At 35.6% G+C, this 22,261-nt stretch overlaps 1 protein-coding gene across 6 annotated transcripts in view; it reads right to left on the bottom strand.

Moving 5' to 3' along the window:
• RUFY2 (RUN and FYVE domain containing 2) overlaps positions 1-22,261 on the bottom strand; it is a 50,019-nt gene that overhangs the window by 19,196 nt on the left and 8,562 nt on the right. For 4 of the 6 annotated variants that reach the window (XR_009498067.1, XM_059900713.1, XM_059900709.1 and 1 more), the window contains exons 4-13: positions 19,240-19,341; positions 17,378-17,501; positions 17,123-17,184; positions 16,228-16,293; positions 13,481-13,550; positions 11,378-11,479; positions 11,124-11,240; positions 10,115-10,282; positions 8,208-8,305; positions 5,657-5,776 (exon numbers count right to left, since the gene is read on the bottom strand). Coding sequence is in view for 5 of the 6 variants with exons in the window: in XM_059900713.1 (XP_059756696.1) it covers positions 5,657-5,776; positions 8,208-8,305; positions 10,115-10,282; positions 11,124-11,240; positions 11,378-11,479; positions 13,481-13,550; positions 16,228-16,293; positions 17,123-17,184; positions 17,378-17,501; positions 19,240-19,341 (1,029 nt within the window). In the remaining variant the exon portion in view is untranslated. Of the gene's footprint in view, positions 1-5,656; positions 5,820-8,207; positions 8,306-10,114; positions 10,283-11,123; positions 11,241-11,377; positions 11,480-13,480; positions 13,551-16,227; positions 16,294-17,122; positions 17,185-17,377; positions 17,502-19,239; positions 19,342-22,261 lie in introns of those variants that run through there. The other 2 variants (XM_059900710.1, XM_059900714.1) reach the window with 2 other exon arrangements.

Below are 22,261 nucleotides of genomic sequence, written 5' to 3'. Positions count from 1 at the left end.
ATACTAAAGAGCATGTAGCATGATCCTCTTTCTACTGATAAAAAGCAAAAAATATCTATGCATACCCAAAAAGAATGTTCATCAAAATGTTAGAAAAAGGTATATCCAGGGAATTCCCTGGCGGTCCAGTGGTTAGGACACCGTGCTTCCACTGCAGGGGGCTTGGGTTTGATCCCTGGTTGGGGAACCAAGGTTCCCTCATGCCACGAGCGCAGCCAAAAAAAAAAAAGGTATATCCCATTTTTATTTTCTGCACTTTTCCCCATATTTTCTTACGTTTGGTCAACAGGATGTAATGTTTTCATAATCAGAAACCAAAAAAAGTTATTTCCATTTTAGGTGAAAAAATGGAATTTGTTTTTCTTGAACAAAGTCCCAATTGCCTATTTCTACAGAAACAGTTCCAATTTTTCTGAGACATCAGGGATCCCCTTGATCTCCAAATTGTTAACATGTTTATGCTCTACTAAAATGGCACCCGATGAGAAATGAAATTACTTTCACAGTTTCAGCAGGGACAAACATCTTCTCTCCACATCTGTACCCAAGACCTACTGAGTAGGTTAGCCCTACAGGGAAGGACCAGGTCCCTGGAGCATTATTTGGGTCATCCTTTGGGCAGGGATCAAATAAAGGCAACATTGTAGAATTAATATCAGACTTGCCTTACCTACCCTTTTGTCAAACTCTAGAAAAGTGATTCAGTAACACGGAGTACTGAAGTTTCAAGATTGTATTCTATTGACTGGCAAAGTGTCCCAGTCTTGCTTTTCACATTTTTCCATTTCGCAGGGTACAGGGACTTAAACAACAAAACCCTTGGCACCATTAATAAACTTGATGACTTAAATGTTCTTTGTGATTTCTGTTGCCAAGGGAGTCCTGAAAGCACTTCTGTGAAAGTCTTTAAGAGAAAATGTTTGTTTGCCGAGTGGTGGGTTTTTTCTGGGGGGGGGGGGGGGGAGTGGGTGGGGGGGCATGTGTGAGTTTTAGTTTCACAATTTACAAATGACGTAAGTTTCCAACCAAGGTAATACTCCCTGGCCTAAAGCCTTATTCTATATACCAATTTCTCAAAATGTTATTTTTGTGGCAGATTTAAAAGGAACTTAATTCGGTTCTGAACAAGGTGGAGTAAACACATTTCTACCTATCCCTCCAACTAAGTACAGTTAAAATCCCTAGACATTATATATAAACAAACATAAGAATATTCTGAAAGGGGGAGAGAAGAAAGCAGACCAGCTAGGAATGCCAGAATTCAAGGAATAACATGGTGATGAGTTCCCTGAGGCTTCTTTTTGCCTTCTTTATAGCTCCAACTGGATGTTGAAGAAGCCCACAACCCACAAACAGCAATGGGCACAGACAAAAAAAGCCCCAAGAAAAGCCTACTCTCTCCTGTCAAAGAGCTAGGAAGCAGCCGCCTAGCATGATAGAAACCTTTTCAACGATAAATGCCCTATTCCAAAAAAAAACACCAGAGGAAAAAACCATGCCCACCCCAACCACTGTCAGCAAAAGCCAAACAGGGAGCCTAGTTTCTACCCTCACCTGGCAATAATGAGGCATGCCTCCCAATTCCCACTGTTGTAGTATCAGAGAAAGAGCCAAGTGCGGAGCCTGGACTTTTTTTACCACCACCCAGCAGTAATGAGGTATCTCTCCCCACCACCTCTATGGTATTAGTGGAAGTCACATGGAGAGCCTGGACCTTTATCCTTATGCATCAGTAACAAGGCATTTCTCACCCTCCCCACAGTGTCAGCAAACACCAAGTGGGGAGCCTAGATTTCTACCCTGGCCTGGAGTTAGTGAGGTACCTCTCTCACTCCCCTCCAAGATGGTGTCAGCAGAGACCAAGAGGGAAGCATGGACTCCACTCCCACTTGATGGTAACAAGGCACCACTCTCCCTCTCCACAGTGTCAATGGAGACTGAGTGGAAAGCACAGATTTCAATCCCTGCCCACTAGTTAGGCACCCTTCTCCATTCCATCCAGGATGGTCCTGGGCTTCTACCCCCACTTGGTATGAAGAGTCAGTGTCCACGTTCCCCTGCTGGTGTGGTTTCAGTAGAGGACTGCTAAAACATAAGATTTAAGTAAGACGCAGTCTCATAACATAGTTCCCAAAATGTCCAGAATGCAACTGAAAAATATCTGTCATACCAAGACCCAGGAAAAATCAACAGATTCCAACAGATTCCAAGTCAACAGATTCCAGGAAAAATCAACAGATGGCAACATGTCAGATAATTCAAGATGCTGGATTTAACTAACAAGAATTTTAAAGCAGCCATCATAAAAATGTTCCCATGACCAATTAAGAAAATGCTTGAGGAACCCTCCTACACTGTTGGTGGGTATGTAAATTGGTAAAACCACTATGGAGAACAGTACGGAGGTTCCTTTAAAAACTAAAAATAGAGCTACCATACGATCCTGCAATCCCACTCCTGGGCATACACCTGCAGAAAACAGTAATCCGAAAAGATACATGCACCCCAATGTTCACTGTAGCACTATTTACAATAGCCAAGACATGGAAGCAACCTAAATGTCCATCGACAGATGACTAAATAAAGATGTGTTATATTTATACAATGGAATATCAGTCAGCCATAAAATGCCATTTGCAGCAACACGGACGGACCTAGAGATTATCATACTAAGTGAAGTAAGTCAGACAGAGAAAGACAAATACCATATGATATCACTTACATGTAGAATCTAAAAAAAAAATGAGATAAATGAACTTATTTACAAAACGGAAATAGAGCCACAGACATAGAAAACAAACTTATGGTTACCAAAGGGGAAAGGGGGGAGTTTGGGATTAACATATACACACTACTATATATAAAATAGATAACCAACAGGTCCCACTGTCTAGCACAGGGAAGTATACTCAATATTTTGTAATAACCTATAAGGGAAAATAATCTGAAAAAATATATAGATGTATGTATAACTGAATCACTTTGCTGTACCCCTGAAACTAACACAACACTGTAAATCAACTATAGTTCAATTAAAACAACAAAACAAAAAACTCCCAAAATGTCATTTCCTCTACCTGGAAATTCCCTCTCCTGCCCAGATAGTGACTTAGACTCCTGGGTATCATTTAAAATACAGTTTATATTTTACTTCCTCTGAAAAAAAAAGAATATGCTTGAAACAAATTAATGAATAGGAAGTTTTGAAAGGAAGAAAGGAAATTTTGGAAGGGAAGAAGAGTCAAACGGAAATCTTAGAACTGAAAAATAAAATAATCTCACTGAATGGTCTCAATAGGAGAATGAAGATGATGAGGAAAGAATGCATGAATTTCAAAACAGAACAACAGAGATTACCTGATCTGAACAACAGAAAGAAAACTGACCGAAAAAAAAAAAATAGTGTCAGGGTCCTGTGGGACTATTAAAAAAAAGATCTAACATTCATTATATCAGAGTCCCAGAAGGAGAGGAGAAAGCAGGTGGAACTGAAAAAAAATATCTGAAGAAATAATGGCTGAAATTTTTCCAGATTTGGCAAAGATAAGCCTAATGATCCAAGAAGCTGACCAAAGGCAAAAAAGGATAAATCCAAAGAAAGAATCTTGAGGGTAACTAGAGGAACAATGATTCAAATGACAGTTTACCTTTCATCAGAAACTACGAAGACCAAAAGAAAGTGGCACAACACTTTTCAAATGCTAAAAGAAAATACTGTCAACTCAGAATTTTAAGGATATTCTGAAAATATCCTTCAGAAATAAAGGTGAGATCAAGACATGAAAGAGAACTAAGGGAATTTGTTGCCAACAGACCTACCTTAGAAGAATGGCTAAATGAAGTTCTTCAGACACAAAAAAGGAAACTTGGAGCATCAGGAATGAAGAAAGAACAATAGAGAGTTTTCTAAATTATGTTTAATGGTTGAAGCACAAACTATATCATTGATGTGCTTCTCAATATTACATAGAGGAAATATTTAAGCAAATTATATTGTAAAAAAGAGAACGTAAAAAGACCTAAGTGGAGGTAAGACTTCCACACTTCCCTTAATATAGTAAAATGTTGATACCAGTGGTGAAAAGTTGCAGATATATGATACAATATCTAGAGTAACCACTTTTAAAAATCTATACAAAGAGATACACTAAAAAATACTACAGATAAATCAAAAGCGAATTCTAAATAATGTTCAAGTAACCCATGAGAAGACAGGAAAAATAGAATAGAGGAATGAAAATACATAAAACAGCAGATTTAAGCTCTAATATATCAACAATTACACTAAATGTAAATAGGCTAAATACATCCTTAAAAGAGAGATTGGCAGAATGGATAAAAAACATGCACTATAGGAAACTTACTTCAAATATAATGATACAGATTAGGCTGAAATTAAAAAGATAGAAAATGTAAACATTAATCTTTTGTTTACTACATGAAAACATTAATCAGAAGAAAGCAGGAGTGGCTATGTTAATATGAGATAAAATAGACTTCAGAGCAAATAAAACTACCAGAGACAAAAGGCACATTATATAATGATAGAAAGGTCAATACACCAAGAAGACACAGCAATCTTAAATGTGTAGGCACCAAACAACAGAACTCAGAATACAAGAAGCAAAAACTGATAGAACTAAAAGTAGAAATATACAAATCCACAATTATAGTTGGGATATTTCAACAAATCCTCTCTTGATAACTGATAGAACTACTGGACAGAAAATCATCAAGAACAGAAAAGAACTTAAAAACACCTCAATGGATTTAAAGGTAGCTTAGCAAGTTACACATCATACATGGTATGTGATCTTGTTAATGATCTGTTAAACATAATATTGGGTTGGCCAAAAAGTTCGTTCGGGTTTTTCTGGAACATCTTACAGAAAAACACGAATGAACTTTTTGGCCAACCCAATATATAACTCTTTATTTTCTATTGTTGTTTTGCTGTTCTCTTTAATAACAAAGTGGTACATATTTATTGGGGAAAAAAATACTGATGTTTATAAAGTAAAAAGTAAAATACCCCTGTCAATTTACCATCACTCCCTTGAGATAATCATTTTCCAGAATCTGTATTCTTTAAACTCTTTTCTATGTATATGTAAATACACACATATACAGTTTTAATTTTATAAAAAATGGGATAATACTTAGCATACTGTCTGCAACTTGCTTTTTTCAACTCAGTGACATATACTGACATCTTTCCTAGCTGGTAATATATAGATCTATCATACGAAGTACTAATAAAAATGTTCTCAGAAAATATCACTTTCTTTGATAACGTAAGTTCCTTTGCGTTACAAAGGCCTATAATACTCAGTATCTAGAAACATAATGGCCATCAGATTAATGCTGAACAACAGCAAAAAGAATAAAACTCTCCTTGAGCAAGAAGATAGCAAGACAGTTGAAAGTACTCTATAAACAATAAAGGGAGCAAAAACATAAGTTTTATCACAATTATGCTTTCTAGTTTTCTTTTTTTTCTTTTTTCTTTTTTTTTTTTTGGAAGGAGAACTCCACAACCTAGCCAGCATCGTTAAATAAATAAAAATATAGGTTGTCTACCATTATGTGCCAAAAAATGGGGGGGGAAGAGGGGGAAATTATGTTAATACAGGTATTTATTTCCAAATATACTCACAGCTGTTTCTCCTTTTGGGAGATTTGTTTCTGCAGACCGTCGAATTTACTCTGGCATTCTTGTAGATATTTCTTGTCCTCATCTTCAGTGTCCATTTGCGCCTTCTCTGCTTGCTGCAATCTGGTGTAATTCAAATCAACTTTGGGTAAAACTGAGGCTAGAACTAGGGTGTAAAAGGGTGAAGAAGACAAATAAAAGAAAAATGGGGAAATAGAAACATTTCTAAATGAAAACAAAGTTTGGGGGAAAACTCACAAACTCAAACGTGAAAGAGCCACACAATGTCTAGAAATTGTTTTGTGATTTTTTTCAATATAACGCATAATATACCCAGAATACTATCTTCAAATGTGCTTTATTTCTTGTTCATAATTAACAATGCAAAGCAATATAGCCTTTACCACTTATGTAAAGCATAATGAGTTAACTTTCAAAGTATAATATGTGTGTTACTGCCTTTTTACGAAACCATGAAAAGTATAGTACTTATGTCTACACTAGGTGAAGAAGCCACATTGTTATATATTATGCTAGGATGTGTATGCTAGGAATCAAGTGTGCTACAAGGCCAAGAGCAAAGACCTGCAATTACTTCAAATAACAGTCAAGTCCTCCCTATAGAATCTTTATACATTTACTAAATTATGCCAATGTTCTGTGAGTGTGTATATGTGTGTTTTAAGATTCAAAAGAATTTATTACTAGTTGGCAACATTCTCTAGAGATCATTTTTGTTCCTCATCACTGAATTTTTTAAAGTAGCTTAAAATGTGAATTTCTTTCTTTCTGCTTTTATTTGTAAGTCATTGCTTCTCCCTGTGCTTAGCTCCACTCCCTGCCTCCTATGGCCATCTAGGATTTCTTAGATTTAACGTCACTACTTTTATAAGAAAACATCTCCCAAGTATTCAAGGGACATTAAGTCCTTGTAGGGAATCAAAAGAGAAATTTCTATTCAACTAACCAAAAAAATTACCTCTTCTTTTCTTCCTTAAAACCATGCCAATGGGGCAACCCTCACACATTTCAAAAGTATAAAGGCCACTTCCAAAAAAAAGAGAGTAAGTGTAACATTCAAGTTATCTCTAAATCTAAATTTAAATTTAAAATATTAAGATGGAGAGATGGGAGACCCAAGCTTTTCTCTAAGGGTACAGAAATGAAAATAAAAGTCAGAGTGAGGTAGGCCTTGAAGTTGTGCTATCACAGAAGAGGGCTAAGGGGAACTGGAAAATCAAGGCGCTAAAGCATAAGATGATGGCCAATCTGGGTTATAAACTATTTTAAAACATAGTAAAAAATCAGTAAAGGAGCTAGTAGGCAAAGAGTGGGCCAATGGGGAAAAAAGTGTGTGCCAACACATTGTGAAACCAAAGATTAACTTATTATTAAACAATTTTTATATTTTCCATCAAAAAGTAGCTAAAAAGGTAAAACTGCATTCGAAAATTCTGACCTTCAAAGGGTCAATACTCAAATAAGCCCTTGAGCACAAGGTATGAGGAATTTTTGGAAATCCAAGTGCACCCACTCTGCTTTATGGCAGTGTATTACCACAGCAGCTGATCAAGAAGTGTACAGGGTTCCTAATACCCTTTCAGAATACATAATAGCATAAATTCTTTTTCAGTTTAATACATTATAAAATTGTTGGTTCTCTTTTAGTCTGTTTGAATACAAGTGGTTTTCAGAAAGATATATCTTTGACCAGCTTGTACTGGTCCTGAGTGTCACTGCTGGCACATTTCACCAATGACATTGCAATTGTTCTAGTTTGAGTTAACAAATCATTGTCACTTCATAATGGAATGGACAGAAATCAAAGACAGAAAAAGGTAATAAAGATGTCCAAAATGTAAAAATGGGGATAAAGAAAACAAAAAAGAAAAAAGAAGAAAGAGGATGTCAATAAAAGAATATTCATGTCAATAAAGCATTAATAGTTATGTTTTTCATAAGTAGATTCAAAGAAAGCAATGATAAGACATATGTTGACACCAACATGACAGGTCAATGGAAATACATTACACTTTCCAACAATAAAAGTGAAAAATGCCAATATAAAACAATTCAATTTAAACAAAATTATTTCCTGGGTTAGGTTGAGGGTCCTAGCTCAAAAAAACACAACTAAACTGCCAACTCAGAAAGCTTGATTTCACATAAAGAGATGGTGAATGACAAGGGATATGACAATCAATATGCATGGAAATCAATCAGGGATAATTCCACCATGGATTTTGTTCGTTTTTCACTTTTTCAAGGCTTTTGTTTGTGTATTTGTTTTATGTAATACATTGCACCAAATGAAACTGCCGATATTAGGCCTTTCTAAAAAATCTACAAAATGGCAAGTTCAAATGAATCAGGCTAATATAAAGCAACTTGATTCCATGCAACAACCGAAACAAAAAAGGCAAAATTCTGCTGGGCTTTAAAAAAAATTCCTAATCTAAATTTTCCTAATGGTCTTTGTGGCAGGTGTCAGAGTTGAATAAAGAAAAGGGGGGTAAAGAAAGGAAAAAAGAAACTAAGACTGGAAATGCTGTACCTTTGTTCCAGCTGCCTCATGGCTGCAGTAATTTTATTGGTTTTTTCTTCTAGTCGGGCAGTTATTTCATTTTTTTCTTTCAAATCAGCTTCAGAACCCTATTTAGAAAAACATAAAAGCTACAGTGGTTTTGATTTTTAAACCTGAATATCTATAAGCTTTGTATACCATTTTGCTATGGGATTGTTACTTTGAAATGAGCAGAGTTTATTTGTAGATTAAAATACTCCTAGATGCACCCCTATGTTCATAGCAGCACTATTCACAATAGCCAAGACATGGAAACAACCTAAATGTCCATCAACAGATGAATGGATAAGGAATATGTGGTACATATATACAATGGAATACTACTCAGCCATAAAAAAGAAAGAAATAATGCCATTTGCAGCAACATGGCTGCAACCAGAGATTATCATACTAAGTGAAGTAAGCCAGAAAGAGAAAGACAAATACCATATGATATCTCTTATATGTGGAATCTAAAATATAGCACAAATGAAACTAACTACGAAACAGAAACAGACTCACATACAGAGAACAGACCTGTTGTTGCTGAGGAGGGAGGGGGAGTGGGGGAGGGATAGACTGGGAGTTTGGGGTTAGTAGATGCAACATATTACATATAGAATGGATAAACAACAAGGTCCTACTGTATAGCACAGGGAACTATGTTCAATATCCTGGGATAAACCATAATGGAAAAAAATATAAAAAAGAATGTATATGTGTGTATAACTGAGTCACTTTGCTATACAGCAGAAATTAACACAACATTGTAAATCAACTATACTCTAATAAAAAATAAATTAAAAATAAAATAAAATACTCCTAGATATAAAGCAGTACTACTACAACTAGTCTTCATTTAAAATGTAATAAAGGGAAAATTCCCTGGTGGTCCAGTGGTTAAAACTCTGAGCTTTCACTGCCGAGGGCGCTGGTTCAATCCCTGGTTGGGAAACTAAGTTCCCACAAGCTGTGCAGCAAGGTCAAAAAAAAAAAAGTAATAAAGGAAAAAAAAACCTCAGCCTTCAATATTTTCAGAAGATGACAGAATAAACTCGTGTAAAATATGCTATTTTTTCAAATTAAATTGTAAAGGGCTTTTGGCAACAAGTCTACTTAACAGCAATGTCACTTTATTAGACAATTTGTAACAATTATAGTAAAGCATTTCAATCAAAATTAAATCTCTTAGGACTATACTGTGTAAAGAAGTTTACAAAAATGTCTTGCACATTTTGACTGAATTTTCCCAAAAGATTTACGCTTCATCTGTTAATCTGTCAGCATTAAGAAACAAACTCAGATAGGTAATTTTTTTGTTTGTTCTTTGACATTGCTACATTTCTTCAGCTTCCATTTAGGAAAAATGTCACTGGTTTTTACTACCGACATGGCACAATTAAAATGGGCTCATCTCTTAAAAACCGAATCTTTCATACAAACATTCATTTTCAATTTATTTATTTATCTTTATTTATTTTTTTGTCTGCATCAGGTCTTAGTTGTGGCACATGGGATCTTTCGTTGTGGCACACGGGATCTTTTGTTGCGGCACACGGGATCTTTCGTTGCGGCACGCGGGATCTTTCGTTGCAGCACGTGGGCTTCTCTCTAGTTGTGGGGTACAGGTTTTCTCTTCTCTAGTTGTGACGTGCAGGCTCCAGGGCGGATGGGCTCTGCAGTTTGCGGCACACAGGCTCTTTAGTTGAGGTGCGTTAAGTATTTGTGGCGCGAGGGCTTAGCTGCCCCACTGCATGTGGGAACCTAGTTCCCCAACCAGGGAGGGAACTGCATCTCCTGCATTGGAAGGTGGATTCTTTACTACTGGACCACCAGGGAAGTCCCTCATTTTCAATTTATATAACAAGAAGTTCCAAGAATTTAAGAACATTCCTTACCTGCAGCTTTTGATACATCTCTATGTTAATTGCTTTAACTTCCTCTAGCTGTTGTCGAAGGCCTATCAGAGTATCTTGTTTCTCATGGATATCTTTCTCTAACAACTTCATGGCAAGTTCAATCTCATGTTTCATACTAACTTGTACCGCCAGCTCATTCTCCACATCCTGCAATTCAATACAGCCTCAATTCACACACTGCTTCAGGATGTCAAAGTCAGATACACAACAGTTAATGACAACAAGAAAGAGTTACCATTTATTATGCAGACTACTCCTTTTGAGTTATAAGCCCCACTAAAGGGAATCAACTAGGCCCTATAAGAACATTCTAAATATTTTCAAATGCACGTTTTGTTAAATGAAAGCATTTTCCACATTATGTTGACTATCACTATTTTAATGGCTAGAGAATTATGTATTCTTATGCCTCATAAACTCAGTATTAATTTTCCTTAAAGAAATGAAGTAGTCCATATCAGTAAAGGCCAAAGATAAATCAAAAATCCCATTTCACAAACAGTTTTAATTTCTTCTCTTCAAGAATTTTACATCAGAAGGATCCTAACATTAAAGACAAAGAGCAAAAGGGATGGAAAGGCTGGCAATACTCTCTTCTTGACCTGGATTGGCTACACAGGTATTTATGTTATAATCCATCAAGCTACATATTTGTATTTTTCTGTCAGTATTTCATAATTTAGACAGGTTAAAAAATAAGTTAATTTTAAATATGACTTTACTATTTGAATATTGATATCCGAATACATCATTCTATTCTATTTTTTGTAATGCTGGTCACAATCTACTCACTTCACAAACACAGACTGTAACACAGTTTAAAAACACTGTTTAAAAAACACTGACACAATGGGAGTTTAAAGAATTTGAAGGGACTAAGGGGATCAGATCGCTATCCCACACCAAGGAAGATAAGGCTGATAGAGATTTTAAGTGGTGCTTAAGGGTAAATTATCATTTTTACTAACGTAACTGTAATGTAACCTACTTGTCTTAACTGAGATTCATCTCGAAGCTGCCTTCTGGCTTCATTGTACATTTCATCTAGCCCCTGCCTAGAATGCTTATATGTTTGAAGCTCAGTTTCCACATCTACTTTGGTAACCTAGGAAGAAAACATAAAACTTGTTATTCTATAATCACTACTATTAATTAATACAGCACAGATATATCCAGTCTATGCAAAAGTCCCCAAAAGGGCTATTTCTGATGCAAGACAATCTGTCTGCAATCTATACTTACTTCTAGGTGCTGCTGTGTTTTCATTAAAATCAATTTATTTTCACTTCGTAATTGATGATTTTCTTCTTGGAGTTTAATGATATTATTCTTTGCTATTGCTAACTAAAAATAAAACAGGGGCAAGAAAAAAAGATTTTAAACATCTTTATTTATACTTGCTTTACAGGTTATGTTCATGACTATAACAACAGAAAATAAAATTCGAAAACTTGTAAAATGTCTCTCACATCTACAGAAATTTTCATAAGAAAAATGTGCTCCTATTATCCCAAGATACCAATTAAAGAAATTATACTCTTATTTCTATTTCCTTTTGTTAGCCAGTCAAATCGTATGTTAGTAGAACCATATTGCTTATCTGATTTATAATGTCCTGAATACAAAGTGCATGAGTAAGCATATGAAGAATTATATGGTAAACAGTAAGACTGTAAAGACTTGTGTAAAGACAAAAACACCTATAAGGCAAGTTCTGCTATTATTGAAAATGTAACACAGACATTCACGATAATCAAATAGGACACCCTTGTGAAATCTGGGCATGCTGAGTAACTGACGATCACAAATACGAGACAGCTCTCACCTTCAGAGTTAAATATGAATGACTAAGTGACTTGGCTCTGAAGCCTAGAATGAAAAGAGGGATCCTAGGAAAGGAAAGCAGGAACTACTCCCCAATGTTGGCTTGCAAATAAATTCATGAACACTTGGTCAGAAATGCAACTCGAACTTCACAGTGCGCCTATTATGGTCAAGAAGAGGCACAAACTAGTGAGGAGCTCTCTTTAATGGTCCCAATCTATCAAACTATCAAATGGTCCTAAACTATCAAAATGAAAATGCAGTCATGCAAACAGTCATGTGCTTCCTGGTTTGGGAAAATTAGGCCAGTTCTAAAAGAAATATGAATTTTAATTAACATGTAAAGTAGGGTTCATAGCACTAAAACAGATTTCTTCCTCTAGCCTAAATAATTCTGAAAATGGAAAGCAATAATTCTTTTTTTTTTAATTTATTTATTTTATTTTTATTATTTATTTTTGGCTGCATTGGGTCTTCGTTGCTGCGCCGGCTTTCTCTAGTTTCGGCGAGCAGGGGCTACTCTTTGTTGTGGTGCGCGGGCTTCTCACTGCGGTGGCTTCTCTTGCTGAGGAGGACGGGCTCTAGGCTCAGGGGCTCTAGAGCGCAGGCTCAGTAGTTGTGGCGCACGGGCTTAGTTGCTCCGCGGCATGTGGGATCTTCCTGGACCAGGGCTTGACCCCGTGTCCCCTGCATGGCAGGCAGACTCTTAACCACTGAGCCACCAAGGAAGTCCGGAAAGCAATAATTCTATGGTTAGATAGATTAAAAAAAAAAAAAAAAAAAAAAAAACTTATCTCAAAAGCAACTTTACAAATAGTATTAAAAAGAGATCTGAAGGAGTTCCCTGGTGGCCTAGAGGTTAGGATTCGGCACTGTCACGGCTGTGGCCCGAGTTCCATCCCTGGCTGGGGAACTGAGATCCCACAAGCTGTGCGGCGTGGCCAAAATATTTTTTTTGAAGTTTTTTTAAAAAGTTAAAAAAAAAAGAGAGCTGAGATAAATTTCTGGTTCTGCAACCACCAGACAACTACTTCGACAATGCAGGAAACCAGAGCACATGGGAGGAGTTTTACAGATGGGAGGGTGGAGAAAGAGCATACATGATCATGGAGTGATGCTTGTAAGGAAAAGTAATCTGAATAGGAGAACACGGGGGACAGGATCATTTTAATGGTAATTTCTAACTATAGGTGATACAGGTCATCCAGATTAAAAAAAGAGACTCATGGTTTATTTACAGAAGAGTTGTATGCATTTCATCTTTGGGGCTCATTTCCAGAAGTTGAGTATCTCAAACAATTCACAGATTCACCTAAGAATTTGCCGGAGAATACACGGTTTCTTTAGAACTTATGATCATCAATTACAACTATACTATAAGTATTCCATCATAATGATGAAAATGTGTTTGTGTGTGTGTGTGTGTGTGCGTGCACGCTTAATGCATTCATACTTAAAATGGAAAAGGATCACCAATACTAGGTCCATGAAAGGCAATTATCCATGGCTAGGTGACAATACCTCTTCAATCAGCTTAGTATTTGACTTTTCTAAAGAGTCAACTCTTGAATGGAGACTGCTGACTGTGCTGCTGAAATTAATAAAGAAAAAACACATTCAGAATCACACAAACTCACAACGGCAAGAAAAAGTATGTTATCCTGGACTCATCATGTTGACTGACATGCACCAACTGCCCTGTCTGAATTTTTGATTGTGGGAAATTTCATTAAGTTGGAGAACTTGATCTGACTAACAGAGCAATAAAATCTGTAGCAAAAGAATAAAATTTTCTATTAAAATTCCATTTGATGCTGCTCATTATATTTTTCTGTCTTCTTAGGGTCCTTCTTACATTTAACTTATAACATTTAGGAACTAAAATTCCACACAAAGATTACTAAATATTGTTAAAACTAAATTTAAAATTATTTTAGATTTAGGATGAATTTTAAATGTCCACTTTATAATTAAGTGGCTTAATGAAGCTTGTAAATAGTGGTCTTCAACACAAGCTCCATCTGTTCGCCCTCTCCACTTTCATAATAACTTAAAGACCTCCAAAGTCACCCATGGTTTGGGAAATGTGAATATGAGACACCCAGCATCAGGTATCCAATCAGCCTGCAGCTAAGCAATCACGCGTCTTTCAAGGATAGAGTCAAAAGTCAGGTTACAGTATATGAACAAATTTGTTCTGTGCATTTTTACTTAAATCGATCAAGACTGGACATTATTGTACATTTTACTGAGTCATTTTTCAAGGCCTGCTTGATTCTACCATCTCAAACTTTCTCTAATAAAATGAAATATGCTGTATACGTTACAGTAAAATCTATAATAGATTCAACAAATTTTATACTAGCCTCAGAAATAAGTAATGGCATATTAGTTTAACTGATGAAACAAGAAAAATGTTTTTCTACTCATATTAAATCATTTTTAAAATACAATCATTCTTAGGTAAACAACTTGAATTTTTCACAAACAGCGCAAGGGTATCCTGATGGTGATACATAATACGTACAGGACTAGGAGATGGAAGACCAAGTTTATAGTCCCTGCTTTTCTACTTTCTAATTGTGTCACCTTCAAAGTTGTAAAACCTTTCTGAGCTTCAGTTTCCTTATCTATAAAATCAGACAATGATATTTGCCCTACTTTTATGTGAGAATCAATAAAATAATAATCAAAAAGCACTTTTAAAAACAATAAACCCTCAACAGTTGTTTTCTTTAAGTGAAGGATAATAAGTGAGTTCTATTTTTTCTGTTTTCTATACTTTTGAAATATTCTAAATGTACAAGAACTACTTTCTAAAGAGACAAACAATAAAAAATTTAATACATAAAACATACAAAAGTAAGGTACCAGTACTGCCGTAACTCAATAATACACATAATTGAAAAGGGAATGAGAAAGCTCTTCTTAACTGAATGAAATAAACTCTATAAAGATAAACAGTTGAGTAAGAATAGTAAAGAACAGACTAGTATAAAAAGTATGCTACCCTATGTATCTCTGGAGGCATACACAAGAACCTAGTGTATTAATTACTCCCAAAGAGGGAAACCAGATGGTTGGAGATCAGGAAGGATGGAAATTTTTCATTTTATGTTCCTTTTGAAGTTCGAACCATGTGAATATATTACCTATTCCCAAATAGTGAATAAAAATTTAAAAGTAAATAAATAAGCAGTACAAGGTTGCATTCAGATATACAATCCCAGAAATACAAATTACAAAATACACATATATATGCATATATTTCCTATGATACCAATTAAAACTCCATGATAAAAAAAAAAAAAGACACTGATAAAAGATCTTTCTTCTCTAACTTCAGAGAGAAAGCAAGAGCTACAACTTATTAGTTTCTTTTTCTAAAATGGGAAAATGTTTAACTGTATTTTCTGATTGTAATGCATGTTTATTGAGTGAAACTCAGAAAATACAGAAAAGTATAAAGAAATTTAAAAATTATTCATAATATCACCCAGAGATAGCCATTTTTGAATTATTCATCTTAGTTAATGAGAACAGTCTGTTTCTAACAATGTAGTAAATATTATTCACTATACCTGTGCTATCTGGTATGGCAGCCATAAGCCACATGTGGCTTCTCTGAATTGAAATGTGCTGTAAGTGTAAAATGCACATTGAATTTTGAAGACAGTACAACAAAATATATAAAATATCTCATATTTCATGTTTTTTATTTTTTTAATGTGGTTACTAGAAATTTTAAATTACCTTTGTGACTCACATTATATTTCTACTAGACAGAACTATACTATACTATTTTACACACAGATCTCAGAAATTCTTCCCAGATAGAGTATTCACTAACAGCTTCAATGACCAGATGACATTGTAAGGAGAAAACTTCCACCATGGAAGATGACAGTCACACTGACACGTGAAGTCCTTTGAAGTAGGAAAAATGAATTTTTGAACCACCAAAATGATACAAACTTTCACCCTATCTAGCCTTTTTTTCTCAAGGGTAGAGGGATAAGTCTGAAATTCTATTTTTAAATGTCTCTGAAGATTCTATTTAAAAATATGACTCTCATTTTCTGCTGAAAATCAATTATTTCCAATAATTCTCTGTATTCTCAATTTCCATTCACTCTCTACCCCTCAACCCCTTTTCAAAGATGTTTAGAAAAAAGGAATTAGGGTTAAGATGACCTGAAGGGGGGGGGGGGGAAACCCTAAGACAGCATCCAAAATGTACTAAGTATCCATGTGTCCATAATACTTACTTCAGTTGTCTATTTAATTCTTCAACATAATTCTTCTGGTCTAATATGGCAGCAATTTGAACATTCCTAGAGGAGGGGAAAAAGTAGCTTTGTGCTGATTGGAAAGGTATTTACTGGGTGACCAAAAACAAAAAGAAAACACAAAAGATCTAAATCATCTAAAATTGTTGTTAAACCATAATGGTAAAACAACATTATCTTGCCTTTAAAATAAAATTCAAGAATCTTTATAATCATATAGCAGCAAGCTGTGTACTAAATAACTGTAACTTTTGTTAAATAAATTACTTGCTAATATTAAACAATACCATTAGTATGTTTTTAAATTTTTCTGCATTTATTTTTTTAAGAAATATATTTGACATATAACATTGTGTAAATTTAAGGTGTACATGTTAATATAATACATTTAATATTGTGATATGATTGCCATTATGTCTTAAAATAAACTAGCATTTGTAAGCTTATGAATAATAAGCTTTCATTTCTTTTTATCACAGAAACAGAGCTGACTATTAAAATGGGTCTCCGGGGAATTCCCTGGCAGTCCAGTGGTTAGGACTCCACACTCTCAGTGCCAAGGGTCCAGGTTTGATCCCTGGTCAGGGAACTAAAATCCCATAAGCCGTGCAGCACAACCAAAAAATAAATAAATAAAAAATAAAATGGGTCTCCGAACTACTGGTATGACCAAAAGTCATACTTCAGATTAAAACCTCCTTCTAAGTGATTTTTGCTTTGTAACCCTTGTAAATGGAAGTGAAAACAAAACAAAGCAGGAACTACACAGAATAAAAGGAAATAAAAACCACATTGCAAATAGATGGACCTCATACTGATTTGTAAAGAGCTACATATAAAATACAACATGTGAAATAACTTACGAAAATCATACCTTTCTTTATTTCCAATATCTTCTTCATTCTTTAAATACATGGAAAAATCAATCACTCCAACCTAAAGTAAATAAAGTTATTCTTATTTAGAGGGTGGAAATTCTAGAAGTACCTTTAACATACAACTGACTTTCATCCCTAATTTTTCTCTAGTGTTTAACAGCACTGTTTACAACTTAGACTAATACCTGGATCAAAGAGGAACAGTACAAACTGAAAACACTCTGCATTTGGCACTAATCATTCTCACTTACTTGTGAGTCTAAATCCTCTCCCTTTACACACAGATTAGCGTCTATCACATTCAGGCCAACCAGCAGCCCAACAATTACTGCTCCTTCTTCTTCCATCATTAGTGCATGATACTCATAGAATTCACTGTGAAAATTAAAATAATAAAAATCTTAAATTACAAATTTATTTCGAAAACTAAATTTTAAAATCTCAATACCTTATTACAAGCATGGAACCAATATAAATTAGTTTATATTGGTTGAAATTAACCTTTCTATACGCAAATAACTTAAAATTTTTGAGATTTAAATGTCTATAAAGAAAACGTAAAAGAAACAGACTGAAGGAGATTAAAGAGGAAAAGGAGTTTTGAGAGACAGAAAAGAGAAGCAAACAGAGATTTAAAAAAAAAAAAAAAGGGGGCATCATTGAGGCCTGGAATGTTTGTGACTCTCAAAAGATACAGTGACTGCTGCTGATCTGATTATGATACTTTTTAGTACAGTTGAATTTTCATCCCAGGATTTATTAAGACGCTTAGGATAAAGACTAATGTGGGGAAACGAACATAAGAAACATTTCAAGTCCATTTTCAAGTCAATGCATTTGGTATATCTACTGCAAGTGCTCTTAATAGATAAGCATTAAAGATATTTATGGATATCTAGATCCCAAAAAATGTTCAAACAAGAGACTTGTGAAAGAAATAGGACAGCCTAAAAACTAAGACTTGACAACTAATACTCAGAAAACTATTTATCACTGTCTCATGCCTTCTTCAAGAAGTCCCATGTATATTACTTAATCACCTTAATTAACCTTCAGAAGAATATCGTTGAGAAATTGAAGGTATTTAAAGCATGGTCATTCTCATTCAACAAATGGGAAAACCAAGATGTACAACTGGAGTCACAAGTAAAATAAAAAACGACCACGGACTTCCCTGGTGGTCCAGTGGTAAAGAATCCGCCTTTCAGTGCAGGGGATGAGGGTTTGATCCCTGGTCGCGGAACTAAGATCCCACGTGCCGAGGGGCAACTAAGCCCACAGGCCACAACTACTAAGCCCATGTGCCTCAACTAGAGAGCCCGCGTGCTGCAAACTACAGAGCCCACGCGCTCTGGAGCCTGCACACCACAACTACAGAGCCCACATGCTCTGGAGCTCGCATGCCATAACTACAGAGAGAAAACCCACACGCCACAACTAGAGAGAAGCCCACGCGTTGCAACAAAGAGCCTAAGCACCGCAACAAAAAAGATCCCGCATTCCACAACGAAGACCCGATGGAGCCAAAAATAAAAATAAATAAATTTAAAAAAAGAAAACATCAAAAAAAAAAAAAAAAGACCAGATTCTCCAAAATATCACAGAGGCACTCTAAGAGAACAAGGGCGAATAGAGGGGCTGCCATGGGCCCACTCCCTTTGAGAACTGATATCCTTGCTTTGAAAAGTCTGTCTTAAACATTTGGCCTTCAATTTAAACTGACAGTTTAACAAGCGCCCACAATACAGTCAAAGCAGTAGTTTGGACATTCAAGATCTAAAAAGAAACCTCCTGAATTAAAGCCCCAAATTCCAATACAAATTTTTATTCATATAATTAACTGTAATTTAGGAAAAAATGAAAACTTAGAAATATGACATATAAATTTCCACCTTGTCAGCCAATAAAAATCTTACAGTATTCATTTTTTAGGCTAGTTCTTGATCCACGTTATGTCCCCACCATGCTTTTCTATCTCATTTTGCTCCTCCTTTTATTTTATGCCATCGTAATGTATTTTACATATCCTTTCATACTATATCTTCAATCCTTTTTGGGAAACAGTATATAAATGAAATAAAAAATGAAAATGAACATGATTTAATGGTAATACCTCAAGAGATCCCTTTGAATAATTAAGCAACGCAGGTAGTCAGCCATTTTTTTTTGCATGAGGGCTAATCGAAGCCACGCTCTTGCACGACCCAGGGGGGTCCTGAAAAGCAAAACCCAACAGTCAGAAAAGAGCCTCAGTGCAAAGATTATAGACTACATCTTCTACCTTTGTTGAAGTACACATTGATAAAGAAAAAAGGCAATTTATCATGGTTTTATCTTAGTTTCTAGAGCTTCAAGTCAGCTCTTTGAGCATGCAAACCAATCCCTGGGAGCTTTTTAAGTCTCTAAGATAAATCTGCACCTACAAGACATCTAGGTATCATTTTATGCCTTGGAAAAAATGACTCTCTAAATAGTGAGGATATTTCCACAAGAAATATTTTATCAGAATAGGCTTAGCCCTCTAAATATGATTCTACAAAATGCATCAATAAAGGCAATATAATGCTCTCAAAAAATAACTGATATTATATCTGAATTTTAAAAATCATGACAAAGCTAAGAAGGTATCTAGATGCTAATTAGAAAGAATCACTGCTTGCTATTTTTCAAATGTTTCTTTTATCCAGTTGTCGTTTAAAACATTAAATCTCCTCTTTAATGTGGAGGCCTGATGGGAACAGAACTTTTAAAACGAATTTGTCTGAAAGGCTGTGAACCAGGCCATTTTGCTGGATATTAGCAGTGTCTCTGGGACAGAGGGAGCACACAGCTCTTCTTAAAACTGAAGGTATCCTGCAACCTTACCAAATACATTGATTAGTTCTAGTAGTTTTCTGGTGGCATCTTTAGGATTTTCTATGTATAGTATCATGTCATCAGCAAACAGTGACAGTTTTACTTCTTCTTTTCCAATTCGTATTCCTTTTATATCTCTTCCTTCTCTGATTGCTGTGGCTAGGACTTCCAAAACTATGTTGAATAAGAGTGGTGAGAGTGGACATCCTTGTCTTGTTACTGATCTTAGAGGAAATGCTTTCAGTTTTTCACCATTGAGAATTATGTTTACCGTGGGTTTGTCGTATATGGTTTTTATTATGTTGAGGTAGGTTCCTTCTATGCCCACTTTCTGGAGAGTTTTTATCATAAATGGGTGTTGAATTCTGTCAAAAGCTTTTTCTGCATCTATCGAGATGATCTTATGGTTAACAATGAAAGATCAGAAAGAGAAACTAAGGAAACAATAAAAGAATAAAATGCCTAGGAATAAACCTACCTAAGGAGGCAAAAGACCTGTACTCAGAAAACTATAAAACACTAATGAAAGAAATCAAAGATAACATAAACAGATGGAGAGATATACCATTCTGCTAGATTGGAAGAATCAATATTGTGAAAATGACTATACTACCCAAAGCAATCTACAGGTTCAATGCAATCCCTATCAAATTACCAATGGCATTTTTCACAGAACTAGAACAAAAAATTTTACAACTTGTATGGAAACACAAAAGACCCCAACTGGCCAAAGCAATCTTGAGACAGAAAACTGGAGCTGGAGGAATCAAGCTCCCTGACTTCAGACTACACTACAAAGCTACAGTAATCAAGACAGTATGGTACTGGCACCAGAACAGAAATATAGATCAATGGAATAGGATAGAAAGCCCAGAGATAAATCCACGCACATATGGTCACTTTATCTTTGATAAAGGAGGCAAGAATATACAATGGAGAAAGGACAGCCTCTTCAATAAGTGCTGCTGGGAAAAACGGATAGATACATGTAAAAGAATGAAATTAGAACACACCATTAACACCATACGCAAAAATAAACTTAAAATGGATTAAAGAACTAAATGTAAGGCCAGACACTATAAAACTTTTAGAGGAAAACATAGGCAGAACACTCTATGACATACATCACAGCAAGATCCTTTTTGACCCACCTCCTAGAGTAAGGGAAATAAAAACAAAAATAAACAAATGGGACCTAATGAAACTTCAAAGCTTTTGCACAGCAAAGGAAACCATAAACAAGATGAAAAGACAACCCTCAGAATGGGAGAAAATATTTGCAAATGAAGCAACTGACAAAGGATTAATCTCCAAAATATACAAGCAGCTCACACAGCTCAATATCACAAAAAACAAACAATCCAATCCAAAAATGGGCAGAAGACCTAAATAGACATTTCTCCAAAGAAGCTATACAGATGGCCAGCAAATACATGAAAAGATGCTCAACATCACTAATCATGAGAGAAATGCAAATCAAAACCACAATGAGGTATTACCTCACACCGGTCAGAATGGCCATCATCAAAAAGTCTACAAACAATAAATGCTGGAAAGGGTGTGGAGAAAAGGGAACCCTCCTGCACTCTTGGTGGGAATGTAAATTGATACAGCCACTATGGAGAACAGTATGGAGGCTCCTTAAAAAAATAAAAATAGAACTACCATATGACCCAGCAATCCCACTAATGGGCATATACCCTGAGAAAACCATAATTCAAAAAGAGGCAGGTACCACAATGTTCACTGCAGCACTATTTACAATAGCCAGGACATGGAAGCAACCTAAATGTCCATCAACAGATGAAAAGATAAAGAAGATGTGGCACATATATACAATGGAATATTACTCAGTCATAAAAAGGAACGAAATTGAGTTTTTGTAGTGAGGTGGATGGACCTAGAATTTGTCATACAGAGTGAAGTAAGTCAGAAAGAGAAAACCAAACACCGTATGCTAACGCATGTATATGGAATTTTAAAAAGCAGTACGGATGAACCTAGTGGCAGGGCAGGAATAAAGATGCAGATGTAGAGAACAGACTTGAGGGCACAGAGGGGAAGGGGAAGCTGGGACAAAGTGAGAGAGTACCACTGACATATATACACTACCAAATGTAAAATGGATGGCTAGTGGGAAGCTGCTGCATAGCACAGGAAGATCAGCTGGATGCTTTGTGACCACCTAGAGGGGTGGGATAGGGAGGGTGGGAGGGAGACACAAGAGGGAGGGGATATGTGGATATATGTATACATATAGCTGATTCACTTTGTTGTAC

This window comes from Balaenoptera ricei, chromosome 16 (assembly GCF_028023285.1).
Source record: "Balaenoptera ricei isolate mBalRic1 chromosome 16, mBalRic1.hap2, whole genome shotgun sequence".
Taxonomy (NCBI): domain Eukaryota; kingdom Metazoa; phylum Chordata; class Mammalia; order Artiodactyla; family Balaenopteridae; genus Balaenoptera; species Balaenoptera ricei.
This window is presented reverse-complemented; position numbering and strand designations above follow the sequence as displayed.